Source organism: Macaca mulatta, chromosome 10, assembly GCF_049350105.2.
Source record: "Macaca mulatta isolate MMU2019108-1 chromosome 10, T2T-MMU8v2.0, whole genome shotgun sequence".
Classification (NCBI taxonomy): domain Eukaryota; kingdom Metazoa; phylum Chordata; class Mammalia; order Primates; family Cercopithecidae; genus Macaca; species Macaca mulatta.
The window spans coordinates 29,077,073-29,091,433 of NC_133415.1; the positions used below are offsets into that span (position 1 = coordinate 29,077,073).

The 14,361-nt window shown below is 52.5% G+C and overlaps 1 protein-coding gene and 1 long non-coding RNA gene across 2 annotated transcripts; both read right to left on the reverse strand.

Moving 5' to 3' along the window:
- Positions 1–1,834: 1,834 nt before the first annotated feature.
- LOC144331895 (uncharacterized) lies at positions 1,835–13,643 on the reverse strand. The gene is made up of 2 exons (XR_013399493.1): positions 13,376–13,643; positions 1,835–2,030 (listed from the first exon to the last, which is right to left on the reverse strand). It is a non-coding gene; the product is annotated as an uncharacterized LOC144331895 (long non-coding RNA).
- On the reverse strand, positions 10,419–12,354 carry LOC114670301 (putative POM121-like protein 1; the record flags this gene model as incomplete). The annotated part of the gene is given in 6 exon segments (XM_077949126.1): positions 10,419–10,562; positions 10,565–10,639; positions 10,641–11,723; positions 11,725–11,822; positions 12,010–12,113; positions 12,305–12,354. Coding segments are annotated over 6 exon segments (1,554 nt in total), but the record flags the coding sequence as incomplete, so codon positions are not given.
- Positions 13,644–14,361: the final 718 nt, after the last annotated feature.

Consider the following 14,361-nt stretch of genomic DNA (forward strand, 5'->3'; position numbering starts at 1 on the left):
GCCCAGAGGGAAGCAGGATCGAATTCAAGAGAGTGTGTGGGGTCCCTGGATGACACCAGCACCCAGTGTGGCTCTGTCTGGTGACTGCTCCCAAGGTGGAAGCAGTGGGTTTCCCCTGTGTGTCAATGGGCAGCTCCTGCTGAGCCTGCAGCTCATCGGGGAGGCTGACAGCGGGGCCGTGCACTTGACACTCCTCTCTGCTTGTGGACCTGGTGAGGCAGGGAGCAGAAAACAGAGTCATTTGAAGGTTTTCTGTCCGTGTCTGTGTGCGGTGTGGATTTTGTTGTGCTTTTTTCTTGCTGGGAGAGCACGGCCACCATTTGCAAGCAGTGTCACCCTCATGGGTGGTGAGGACAGAACAGGAGCCTCTGCTCTCTGTACCTATCTGGGCCCTGTGAGCTCCCCTGTCCTGGCTTCCATCTCTGTCTCAGTGACCATCCAGCCCTGCAAGGAAACACATCTTTCTTAGAAAAGCCAAATCCAGCCCTTGTCTCGGTCTCCTCTGGTCTCATGATGTGCATCTGTCGCCTTGAAACTGGAAACCAATCTATCAGTGTCTGTACCAACTTTTTGTTCCCTCCCCAACCTCCTTCCCCGTGCGACTTTTTATTTATGTAGGATGTGTGCTGTCTAATGATGGGATGACCACACTTTTCCATGTTCTAAAAGTGCTCCTCTCCCACAGGGCCCCAGAGCTGATGGTCGCTTTGGGTTTACAGCTCCTGCCTCAAAAGCCTGTGTGGTGGTAAAACCACCACCACAGGTGGTGCTCTCCCGCTGAAGTGGAGATTGTAGTGAGCTGAGATTACACCATTGCATTCCAGCCTGGGCAACAAGAGCAAAACTCCATCCCAAAATAAAAAAAAAAAAAAAAAAAAAAGAAAAAAAGAGACCGGGCGTGGTGGCTTATGCCTCTAATCCTAGCACTTTGGGAGGTCGGGCGGACAGATCACGGAGATCAGGTGTTGGAGACCAGCCCGGCCAACATAGTGAAACCGAGTCTCTACTAAAAATACAAATTTAGTCAGGCATGGTGGCACGCGCCTCTAGTCCCAACTACTCAGGCAGCTGAGGCAGGAGAATCACTTGAATCAGGGAGGCAGAGGTGGTTGTGCGCCGAGATCGCGCCACTGCACTCCAGCCTGGACAACAGAAAGAGGCAGGCTCCCTCTTAAAAACAACAGCAAAAAAGAGGTAAATGGTTATGAACTTAATGCACTTTTATGCCTGTGTTCTTCAATTTGCTTAGGAAACACCCACACTTGAGAGCTAGACTGTGGTCCTGACTGTGGACATGAAATACATGGTTTCTTGCAAAAAATAGATACTGAATAATTACGATTTAGTTGAACTAGAAATCCATTCGGTTTCTTCCATATTTTTCCAAAATTTTCATCCTTTTTTTTCTTTCTTTCTTTCTTTCTTTTTTTTTTTCTTTTTGAGACGGAATTTCGATCTTGTCGCCCAGGCTGGAGTGCAATGGCGGATCTCAGCACTTGCTGGCAATGGCGGGAGGCTGGGGGACGCTCCTGCAGTAGGTACTGGAAGGAGAGGCGCGCACAAAAAAGACATTGTAAGAAGAGGGGTGCACAATGGCTGCAGATCCGCCAGTGGATCACTGAAGATTCCTGCTCTCCTGCTGAGGTGGAGATTGCAGTGAGCTGAGATCGCACTATTGCACTTCAGTCTGGGCAGCAAGAGCGAAACTCCGTCTACCAAAAAAAAAAAAAAAAAAAGAAAAAAAAAAAAGAAAAAAGAAAAGAAAAAAGAGAAGAAAAGAAAAAAAGGAGGCCAGGCGTGGTGACTCATGCATCCCAGCACTTTGGGAGGTCGGGACAGGCGGATCTCGAGATCGGGAGTTGGAGACCGGCCTGGCCAACATGGTGAAACCTCACCTCTACTAAAAATATAAAAATTAGCCAGGCATGGTGGCACGCGCCTGTAGTCACAGCTACTTGGGCGGTTGAGGCAGGAGAATCATTTGAACCCGGGAGGCAGGGGTTGTGGTGGACCGAGATCAGGCCACTGCACTCCAGCCTGGGCAAAAGAGTGAGACTATGTCTGGGTTTTTTGTTTTGTTTTTTTTTTGAGACGGAGTCTCCCTAGGCTTTCTCCTGCCTCAGCTTCTGGAGTAGCTGGGACTACAGGCGGCCGCCATCACGCCTGGCTAATTTTTTGTATTTTTACTAGAGACAGAGTTTCACCGTGTTAGCCAGGATGGTCTCAATCTCCTGACCTCATGATCCACCCGCCTCGGCCTCCCAAAGTGCTGGGATTACAGGGGCGAGCCACCATGCCCGGCCCGGAGTTTTTTTATGATTACTTAAATCAGTCTCCTTGAGCATTTGAGGAGCAGAGTTTGTGAGGACAGCTTGGTGGGTCGGGGGAAGCCAGTGGGCCAAGAGTGCTGATTGGTTAGGGATGAAATCAAAGGGAGTTGAAACTGTCTTATTGAGCTGAGTCAGTTCCTGGGTGGGGGCCACAAGATCAGATGAGCCAGTTAATCCATCAGGATGGTGCCAGCTGATCCATCAAGTGCAGGGTCTGCAAAATTTCTCCAGCACTGATCTTAGGAGCAGGTTAGGGAGGGTCAGAATGGGGAATGCAGCATTCTCCAGGAGGGGACCCGGCTCTCCTTCTGCAATGCAGGCAAAGGCCTAGATGCCAGTGTAACCTCCCACAAGGCATGGCTTCAAGATTCCCTGACCAGAAGTGATGCTTTTTTGCCTCGGGCCCTGGGTTTGAAGCAGCCTGGCTTTCTCTCGGTAAGTGGCTGGTGTCTTAGCAGCTGCAATCTGAGCTCAGCCACCTATGCACCACCGTGGGGGAAAGAACTGCCAACACTTTCAATAAAGTTCCCTGAGACGACTTGCGTGCATGTTGATTTCATGATCAGCGCCGCTGGGAAGAACCCCTGAGCCGGTGGGGTGGGGCTGGAAGCAGCAGGTGCAGTGATGGGGCTGGGTGCCCAGGAGGCCTCAATGCTCAATCAGGCCAAGGTGGCTAAGCCCAGGCTGCAGGGAAGGCCAGCCTGGGGGGTGTGGGTGAGCACAGGCAGTGCCAGCTGGGCAGCGTTAGGACGCTGGAGCCGCAGCCGTAACTCCACAGAGTGGGGCAGTCTGGTTGGGGCAGGGACCACTGTTGCTTTGGCAGAGAAAGATGATCCCCACTGGCGAGAGGCTGTTCTGACTCTGCAGGTGGGACAGGGACAGATGGCCTCCAGGGTGACCCAGCTGGTCTTCCTTTGCTGTGCTGAGCCCTGGGACAGGAAGGACTCCCACCACACACAGCCTGGGCCTGGGTTCTTACCTGTGGCCACTGCTCTGGCATGAGCCCTTCAGTCTTGGGTGGTTTCTGCTTGGTCCGGGATTTGGTGTTGCTGCTGAGTCCAGCCTTTCCACCACCTCTGTATGGGCCATAGGTATTGTTAGCCGCCTCCCGCCTTGGCTTCAGTAGCTCACCGAGCTTACAGGGGAGCTGCCCTGGGCTGGAGATGGGCGTGCACCCTGGGTCCTTTGAGTGCAGCTTGAGGAGACCCGGCCACATCCACTGGGCCACAGGTTACCCTCAGCAATGCCCACATCAGCCGTCAGCCTCAGCCTCCCCAGGAGAGCAAGGCTCACACGACAAAGGTTGCCAGTGGCCAGTGAGGTGGCTGAGCCCAGCCAGGACCTTTCTCATACTCTCAGGATGTGGCTCTGCTCATGAGCTGCCTGGTCAGCTCTCTCGGGGTGAGAGGGGCTTGTCACACGGGCCCCTGCCTGCAGTGTGACCCTTCTCAGCTTCTCTCAACAGTCCTGCCTGGGGAGTGTCACCGCCACCATGACCATTTCCCTGACACTGCGAGGGTGTGGGGACGTCCTGGGTAGAGACAGGCCCATGGCAGCTGCAGGCTCAGGGGCGCCCTGCACTGGTGGACTGGGGACCTGGCAGAGACCACACCAAGGGCTGGACAAGGGGACGAGCCTCCAGCCTGGCCTCTCCGCAGGCCTCAGCAGCCCCTCCCACAGGCAGAAGGGTCCACACTGGGTTCTGCTCTCGTTGCAAGAGCTGTGAGTGCCACGTGCTGTTCTGCCCAATCTGGTGTCTGCAGGTGAGGTGAGGGCTGCCGCTGGCCCATTTCTGAGTGTTCAGCACCTAAGGGTGACTGCACTCTCTGTCTGCTACCTTCCGGGTCCTGTTTGAAAATCAAACCCGGCCAGGCACGGTGGCTCATGCTTATAATCCCAGCACTTTGGGAGGCCGAGGTGGGCGGATCATGAGGTCAGGAGATTGAGACCATCCTGGCTAACACGGTGAAACCCCATCTCTACCAAAAATATACAAAAAATTAGCTGGGCATGGTGGCAGGCGCCTGTAGTCCCACCTACTCAGGAGGCTGAGGCAGGAGAATGGCGTGAACCCATCTCAAAAAAAGAAAAGAAAAAAGAAAATCAAACCCACGCTCACAGGACAATTTTTTTTTTCTTTTAGAGACAGGGTCTCACTTTGTCACCTAAGCTGGAGTGCAGTGGTGCCATCATAGCTCAATGCAGCCTCCAATCCCAGGACTCAAAGGACCCTCCTGCCTCAGCCTGCCAAATAGCTTGGACTAGAGCTGTATGCCATTTGACCTGTTTTATTATGATTATTTTTATTTTGTAGACATGGGGTCTGGCTATGTTGTCCAGGCTATTCTCAAAATTCCCGGCCTCAAGCAATCCTCTCACCATGGCCTCTCAAAGGGTTGGGATTACAGGTGTAAGGAAATGCACCCAGCTCAGCCACAGAGCCCTATTGCATCTGTCTTACTAGGAGCAAGAGTTGACTGCCCCCTCATCCCCATTCCAGATGTTGGGGCTGTGTTCAGCCGAGGCCGGACCACTGGCATGACCCAGGGAGCGGGATCATTCACTGCTGCCCCAAATCTGGATCATTCCACCTTGATGAGACTTCCTCATCCAATCCCTTTACTTGACAGCAGGGAAATCAATGAGCAGAGAGCACCCCCAGCTCACTCAGGGTCTCAGAGCTGATCCATGAGCAGAGGCTGAGATCCTGGGATCTTGTACCCTAGCCTGGGCCCGGCAAGTTCGCTCCATTTCTGCTGGACAAGATGGGGCTGGACCTTGACCAGCAGCCCTGGCCCGGACATGGCTGTGCTCGTGCAGGCACCCAGGCCGAGATGCCCTGGCATCAGGCATTTTATTATTATTATTATTTTGAGATGGAGTCTCACTCTGTCACCCAGGCTGGAGTGCAGTGGTGTGATCTTGGCTCACTGCAACCTCCACCTCCCAGTTAAAGTGATTCTCCTGCCTCAGCCTTCCAAGTAGCTGGGACTACAGGCTCATGCCACCACATCTGGCTAATTTTTGTATTTTTAGTAGAGACAGGTTTCCCCGTGTTGGCCAGGCTCGTGTTGAACTCCTGACCGCAGTTGATCCACCTGCCTTGGCCTCCCAAAGTGCTAGAATTACAGGCATGAACCATTGCATCATTTAAATGTAGTGAGAGGCCGGGCGCAGTGGCTCATGCCTGTAATCTTAGTACTTTGAGAGGACGAGGAAGGCAGATCACCTGAGCCCAAGAGTTTAAGACCAGCCTGGCCAACATGGTGAAACCCTGTCTCCACAAAAAAATAGAAAAAATTATCCCTGCTTGGTGGCACATACCCGTAGTCCAAGTTACTCGGGAGGCTGATGCATGAGAATCGCTTGAACCCCAGAGGCAGAGGCTGCAGTGAGCTGACATGGTGCCACTGCACACCAGCCTGGGTGACAGAGAGAGACACTGTCTCTATATAACAAATAAATAAATGTGACCAGGCACAGTGCCTTAGGCCTGTAATCCCAACACTTTGAGAGGCCAAGGCAGGTGGATTATGAGGTCAGGAGATCGAGATCAGCCTAGTCAAGACAGTGAAACCCCATTTCTACTGAAAATACAAAAATTAGCCAGGTGCAGTGATGGGCATTTGTAATCCCAGCTACTCAGGACACTGAAGAAGGAGAATTACTTGAAGCTGGGAGGCTGAGGTTGCAGTGAGCTGAGATCATGCCACTGCACCCTAGCCTGGGCAGTGGAACAAGAGTCCATCTCAAATAAATAAATAAGTCTATGCCTGTAATCTTAGCACTTTGGGAGGTTAAGACCGGTTGATTATCTGAGGTCAGAAGTTCGAAACCAGCCTCACCAATGTGGCAAAACCCCATCTCTACTAAAAATACAAAAATTAGCCAGGTGTTGTGATGTGCACCTGTAGTCCCAGCTACTTGGGAGGCTGAGACATGAGAATTACTTGAACCCAGGAATGGAGGTTGCAGTGAGCCGAGATTGTGCCACAGCACTTCAGCCTGGGCAACAGAGTGATACTTTGTCTCAAAAGAAATCAATAAATAAAATACAAAATTAAAAAAAAAAAGATAAGTAAGATTGCAGAGTCGTGCCGCGGAAGCGTGCTGGTCCTATCCATGTAGCAAAGGCTGATTTCATACACAAATGTCACAATAACTGTTTTTTTTTTTTTTTTCTTGAGACAGAGTCTTGCTCGGTTGCCAGGCTGGAGTGCAGTGGCGCGATCTCGGCTCACTGCAAGCTCCGCCTCCCAGGTTCTTGCCATTCTTCTGCCTCAGCCTGCCAAGTAGCTGGGACTACAGGTGCCCACCACCATGCCCAGCTAATTTTTTTGTATTTTTAGTAGAGACGGAGTTTCACCATGTTAGCCAGGATGGTCTCCATCTCCTGACCTCGTGATCTGCCTATCTCGGCCTCCTAAAGTGCTGGGATTACAGGCGTGAGCCACTGCACCCAGCCACAAGAACTTTTATACCCACCCCTGAAAGAAAGCCCCGATTGCCTTCCAAAGAAGCAGTACATGGACTGACACATGGGCTGTCCCAAACAGCTCTGGAAAGATAAACAGAAAACAGAAAATGACACGCTCAGCCCTTGAGGCCAAAATGCCCTTCCCCAGAGCAGCTGCCAGAAGACAGGGAGCAGGATCAGGTTGGGGGTCACTTTCGGGTGAGGGGGAGAACAGTCAGACCGGGGCAGGGGTGTTGGAGCCTGGTCGGCCTCACTGGAACAGAAGAGAGCTGCTTCATGATGCTCAGCTGACTGGCAGAGCCTTGCATAACCCAAGTTCTCACGGTACAGAGAGGCCAGCCAGTGCAGGGACAAAGACGGGCACACACTGAAATGTTTCCTGGAAGACGGGGCCCAGTTGCATCTCTCAAATGGGACCAGATTGGAAGGGAGACCAGCTGCTTTGGGCAACCAAGGCCACTTCTGGGTGAGCTCCCAAACTAGACGGTGTCGAGGGCCCTGGACCTGGCAGCTGGGCTGGACATCACACAGCCCTGTGTTCCACGAAATGGCATCTCAGTGCTTGTCTGGCCAGTTCTCCAGAAGAACCATCCACGGGCCACTTTTCCATTCCCCTCCTATGCGCAGACTGGGCCGGGCCTGACCAGAAACTCTCCTTTAGGGTTTTCAGTCGCTGCCAAAACTTGAGCCCAGCAGTGAGGATGTGATGTTAAAATGTGACTCTGCGCCAAGCGGTGGCTCGTGCTTGTCCACCCAGTGCTTTTGGGAAGCTGAGCTGGGAGGATCAATTGAGGTCAACAGTTCAAGGCCAACCTGAGGAACAGAGATCTCTACAAAAAAAAAATAAAAATAAAAAATAGCCTGCTCTGGTGATGTGCACCTGTAGTCTCAGCTACTCAGAAGGCTGAGGTGGCTTAAGCCCAGGAGTTCAAACCTGCAGCTCTGATGGTGCCACTATATTCCAACATGAAAGACGGAGTGAGACCACGTCTTGAAAGAAGGAACAAACAAACTAGGCATAGAAGAAACAGACCTGAAAATGGCCAGGCTGGGCGCAGTGCCTCATGCCTGTAATCCCAACACTTTGGGAGGCTGAGGTGGGTGGATCACCTGAGGTCAGGAGTTTGAGACTAACCTGGCCAACATGGTGAAACCCCATCTCTACTAAAAGTACAAAAATTAGCCTGGTGTGGTGGCGGGCGCCTGTAATCCCAGCTACTCGGAAGGCTGAGGCAGGAGAATGGGTGAACCACAGAGGTGGAGCTTGCAGTGAGCCGAAATCATGCCACTGCACTTTAGCCTGGGTAGCAAGAGTGAGACTCTGTCTCAAAAAACAAAAATTAAAAAAAAATACGTGAAAACAATAAAAGCTGTATATGGCAAAGCCATAGCTAACCTACTACATAACGGGGAAAAGTTGAAAGCATTTTCCTCTGTAAACAGGAACAAGATGAGGATGCCGGTTCTCACCACTCCTATTCGACATCGCACAATCAGGCAAGAGAAAACAGTAAAAGGCATCCACATTGGAAAAGAGGACATCAAATTATCCTTGTCTGATGAAGATGTGATTTAGATCTAGAAACATGTAAAGGCTCCACCAGAAAACTCTTAGACTTGATAAATAAATTAATACAGCTATTTGCAGGATATAGAATCAACAACAACAACAACAGCAAAAATCAGCAGCATTTCTACACACCAATAATGGTCTGGTTGGGAAAGAATTAAGAAGGCAATCCCATTTACAATAGCAACAAAATGGAAAAACATATGCCACAGGAGAAATTTTACCAATGAGGTGAAAGATTTCTACAAGGAAAACTACAAAACACTGAGAAAATGTTTAAGAGGAGAGAAAGAAATGGACAATCATTTCATGCTCATGGTAGGAATTCATAGCATTAAAATGACCACACTGCCCTAAGCAGTCTAGAGATTCAATACAACCCCGACCAAAATACCAATGTCACCACTCACAGAATTGGAAAGTCCTAAAATTCACAAAAAAGGACTAAAAAAAAAAAAGAGCTCAAAGACCCAAAGTCATCCTCAGCAAAAACAGCAAAACTAGAGGCATCCCATTACACTGCAAATTACAACTACAAAATGTTTGACAAGTGCGTAGTTACCAAAATAGTATAATCCTAGCATAAAACTAGACACTTAGATCAATGGGACAGATGAGAGAACCCAGAAACACAGCCACATGTTCACAGCCAGTTGATCTTTGACAGAGCCGACAGAAACACACACTGGGGAAAGGACACCCTCTTCAATGAATGGTGCTGGGAGGGTTGGATAGCCACATGCAGAAGAATGAACCCAGACCCTTATCTCTCAGCATATACAAAAATCACCTCGAGATAGATCCAAGACTTGAATGTTAAGATACGAAACTACAAAAACACTGGAAGGAGAAAACTCTTCTGGACTTCACTCTAGGCAAGGAATTTATGACGGGCTCAAAAGCCCGATGTGGAGAAGGATGAGCTGGACGATGGCCCATTGGACGTGTGTCCAGCAGAACCCCTGACAGCTAACGAGGGAGCCTTAGAGGCCAGGTTCCTCCTTGCTGTGCCCACGCGGGAAGTGGGGTTGCTAGGGTCAGAGGCTGGCCCAGACTTGCACGTGCAGCCTGTCTTGTTTGCAGTGGCACTGGGTCCCTGACTTGCAACTGGAGGTGTCTGCTTAAATGGTCCCCCAGGGATGCGATGGAAAGTAAAGACAAAAGTGCCACCCAATAGAGTTGCTCCCTGTGCCAGTTCCTGCAGTCACCATGGATGTGCTCAGCCTAGGGGGCCCCCTGGTGTTCAGGCCCCCTCATGCCCCATTGCCATGGGTGGTGCTCGGGGCCTTTCTCTTTACCTGTTTTCTTCTGAGGGAACTCAGAGCTGGGGCTGGCTCTCTGCTCCCAAAGCCCGTGGGTGTGGCGGCAGGGCTGGAACTGGCTCCAGAAGTGCCAGGCCTTGGGCTTCTCATGCTGCCCTCCATGCTTGCAGCTGGCAAGGGGGCAGGAATCAGCGAGGTGACCTGGGCTGAGTCCTGGGAGTTGGAAGAGGTGGCAGGAAGGGGATCCGAGAAGAACAGGGGGCCTGGTGGTCTGTGTTTCTTCCCAGACACAGGAGCTGTAGAGGGAGCCTCTGCAGCAGATGCTAGGGGGGCACTGGGCCCCGGGAGTCTTAGGACTTGTGTCTCTCCTGCTGTGCATCCATATTGGGTGCTTTAGAAACAGCAGGGAGACCAGAAGCCCCTGTTGCAAGTGAAGACAAAGTGTGGGAAGGCCGTGAGGGTCTGCAGTCCCAGATGGCCTTGGCCTCACCCCGCAGTACACTGTTGATGCACTGGAATGCCGCCTCCTTCTCCAGGTCCAGGTCTTCAGCAGTGACCCGGAACCCCAGCTGTAAGGGAGGTGGCAGCATCAGAGGCTCCCCTCGCCTGCGTGGCAGCAGGGGAAACTTGCGTCTACGAGGCCTAGAGGCCTGGGATCTGGGGGAGCCAGTCCTGGGGGCGAATGTCTGCCCTGGTGTTGTATCTGCCACCTTTTCACACTGGGTGTGACCCGAAGAGGCAGCCTGAGGCCTGGCCTCACTCACTGTCTTTGAGGAACTGAGGGTCAGCTGGCAGTGGGATGAGGCTGGCCCCCCCATCCTCCTCCGCTTTAGCCATGGGAAGCCTCCCGTGGAGCTGTAGGAGCTCGAGATGGCATTTCGTTTGGGACACGAGCTCATGCAGGAGGTCTGGGATCTCTGGTTATATCTGACTTCTGACCTCTGGGAACCTGCCGCACCTGTGGTTGAGGCCCGGAAATGTGAAGGGCCTCCATCCACTCCACTCAGTAGGGACCCCGACGTGGGGGTCAAAGTGGGGGGGGGAGGGGCCGCTGCAGCAGCTGCAGGAGCAGAAGTGCCAGGCCTTGGGCTTCTCATGCCCCCATCCATGCTTGCAGCTGGCAAGGGGGCAGGAATCAGCGAGGTGACCTGGGCTGGGTCCTGGGAGTGGGAAGAAGTGGCAGGAAGGGGATCTGAGAAGGAGAACAGGGGGCCTGGTGGTCTGTGCTTCTTCCTAGACACAGGAGCTGTAGAGGGAGCCTCTGCAACAGATGCTAGGGGAGCCACTGGGCCCTGGGAGTCTTGGGACTTGTCTCTCTCCTGCTGTGCATCCATCCTGGGTGCTTTAGAAACAGCAGGCAGACCAGAAGTCCCTGTTGCAAGTGAAGACAAAGCGTGGGAAGGCCGTGAGGGTCTGCAGTCCCAGATGGCCTTGGCCTCACCCCGCAGTACGCTGTTGATGCACTGGAATGCCGCCTCCTTCTCCAGGTCCAGGTCTTCAGCAGTGACCCGGAACCCCAGCTCTAAGGGAGGTGGCAGCATCAGAGGCTCCCCTCGCCTGCGTGGCAGCAGGGGAAACTTGCGTCTACGGGGCCTAGAGGTCTGGGATCTGGGGGAGCCAGTCCTGGGGGTGAGTGTCTGCCCTGGTGTTGTACCTGCTGCCTTTTCACACTGGGTGTGACCCGAAGGGACAGCCTGAGGCCTGGCCTCACTCACTGTCTTTGAGGAACTGAGGGTCAGCTGGCAGTGGGATGAGGCTGGCCCCCCCATCCTCCTCCGCTTTAGCCACGGGAAGCCTCCCGTGGAGCTGTAGGAGCTCGAGATGGCATTTCGTTTGGTGCATGAGCTCGTCCAGGAGGTCTGGGATGTCTGCTTATATCTGACTTCTGACCTCTGGGCATGGAGGTCTCTCTGCAGTGGCCCAGGCCTGGGCACAAAGGGAGAGAGGCCTCCATTGTCCCGCAGGGGCTGAAATGCAGACCGTGCATCCCCGGTGACCATGGGGACCCTTCTCTGATCATCAGGATTCTCTTGGACTCTGGGGTCCTTGTCCTGCTCAGGCATCCCTGCCCCGCTCTCCTTGAGGTCCCCTCAACAAGATCTTCCCTGGACACGAGTCTGGGGACAGCCAGGTGTTGTGGGCCGCAAAGGGGTGACTCCCTGCTCCTGGCCCCACAGAGATTCCTTGTGCTCAGTGCAGGGGCTGAGCTGCAGGACGCTCTGGAATTTGGAGCACACAGCACTGGCTTGCTGTGGTACCTGTACAATCAAATTGAAGGCAGGATCACCAGGAAGGAACACAGGGCTTGAAGGATCACGGAAAACCTTCTTGGAGTTGTCTTGACACCACTGATGCCAAGTGTCTGGATACTTGTAGGATGGCCTGCCACTCCGTCCAGGGACAGGAGCAACGGGGAGATCCCACAAGCAAAGTGAACTGGGGGATGGGTTGAACGGGCTCCAGGCAACTGAGCCCTACTGGCAGGTCCTCAGCCGCAGGCCGGGACAGGAATAAGGGGCACAGAGTGCCCAGGTAACCGCTCCTGGGAGCAGTGGGGAACCGTCCAACGCTTGAACTCTCGAGAGCTGGGCTCTGAGGTCCTCGTCGAGCTGCCAACTCGGCCGAAGGCTAAGCGAGCAGTTTCTTCTGTTGCCGGGCAACGCGCCTTTTAAACCTGAGGGAGTGGGTGCGCGTGCACAGAACGGCGCGAGTCATAGAGCGACCTTAACGGATTAGCCTGGCAAGATACCAGCGGAAAAGGCACCTGCTGGTTGCCAGGCAACGCATCTTTTGAACCTGAGGGAGTGGGTGGCGTGCACAGAATGCCGCGAGTGACAGAGAGACCTTAACGGATTAGCGCGGCAAGGTACCTGTGCAAGATACCTGCTGGCAATGGCGCGAGGCGGACGTGGGGGGTGGGTACGCAATAGGTAGTGGAAGGAGAGACTCCCGCACAAAGGTCGCAGGAAGAACAAGCGCCCACAGTGGCTGCAGATCCGCTAGTGGATCACTGAAGGTTCCTGCTCTCCCGCTGAAGTGGAGATTGTAGTGAGCTGAGATTACACCATTGCACTCCAGCCTGGGCAACAAGAGCAAAACTCCATCTCAAAATAAAAAAAAAAAAAAAGAAAAAGAAAAAAAGAGACCGGGCGTGGTGGCTTATGCCTCTAATCCTAGCACTTTGGGAGGTCGGGCGGACAGATCACGGAGATCAGGTGTTGGAGACCAGCCCGGCCAACATAGTGAAACCGAGTCTCTACTAAAAATACAAATTTAGTCAGGCATGGTGGCACGCGCCGCTAGTCCCAACTACTCAGGCAGCTGAGGCAGGAGAATCACTTGAATCAGGGAGGCAGAGGTGGTTGTGCCCCGAGATCGCGCCACTGCACTCCAGCCTGGACAACAGAAAGAGGCAGGCTCCCTCTTAAAAACAACAGCAAAAAAGAAGTAAATGGTTATGAACTTAATGCACTTTTATGCCTGTGTTCTTCAATTTGCTTAGGAAACACCCACACTTGAGAGCTAGACTGTGGTCCTGACTGTGGACATGAAATACATGGTTTCTTGCAAAAAATAGATACTGAATAATTACGATTTAGTTGAACTAGAAATCCATTCGGTTTCTTCCATATTTTTCCAAAATTTTCATCCTTTTTTTTCTTTCTTTCTTTTTTTTTTTTGAGACGGAATTTCGATCTTGTCGCCCAGGCTGGAGTGCAATGGCGGATCTCAGCACTTGCTGGCAATGGCGGGAGGCTGGGGGACGCTCCTGCAGTAGGTACTGGAAGGAGAGGCGCGCACAAAAAAGACATTGTAAGAAGAGGGGTGCACAATGGCTGCAGATCTGCCAGTGGATCACTGAAGATTCCTGCTCTCCTGCTGAGGTGGAGATTGCAGTGAGCTGAGATCGCACTATTGCACTTCAGTCTGGGCAGCAAGAGCGAAACTCCGTCTACCAAAAAAAAAAAAAAAAAAAAAAAAAAAAAAAAAAAAAAAGAAAAAAGAGAAGAAAAGAAAAAAAGGAGGCCAGGCGTGGTGACTCATGCATCCCAGCACTTTGGGAGGTCGGGACAGGCGGATCTCGAGATCGGGAGTTGGAGACCGGCCTGGCCAACATGGTGAAACCTCACTTCTACTAAAAATACAAAAATTAGCCAGGCATGGTGGCACGCGCCTGTAGTCACAGCTACTTGGGCGGTTGAGGCAGGAGAATCATTTGAACCCGGGAGGCAGGGGTTGTGGTGGACCGAGATCAGGCCACTGCACTCCAGCCTGGGCAAAAGAGTGAGACTATGTCTGTTTTTTTTTTTTTTTTTTTTTTTTTTTGAGACGGAGTCTCCCTAGGCTTTCTCCTGCCTCAGCTTCTGGAGTAGCTGGGACTACAGGCGGCCGCCATCACGCCTGGCTAATTTTTTGTATTTTTACTAGAGACAGAGTTTCACCGTGTTAGCCAGGATGGTCTCGATCTCCTGACCTCATGATCCACCCGCCTCGGCCTCCCAAAGTGCTGGGATTACAGGGGCGAGCCACCGTGCCCGGCCCGGAGTTTTTTTATGATTACTCAAATCAGTCTCCTTGAGCATTTGAGGAGCAGAGTTTGTGAGGACAGCTTGGTGGGTCGGGGGAAGCCAGTGGGCCAAGAGTGCTGATTGGTTAGGGATGAAATCAAAGGGAGTTGAAACTGTCTTATTGAGCTGAGTCAGTTCCTGGGTGGGGGCCACA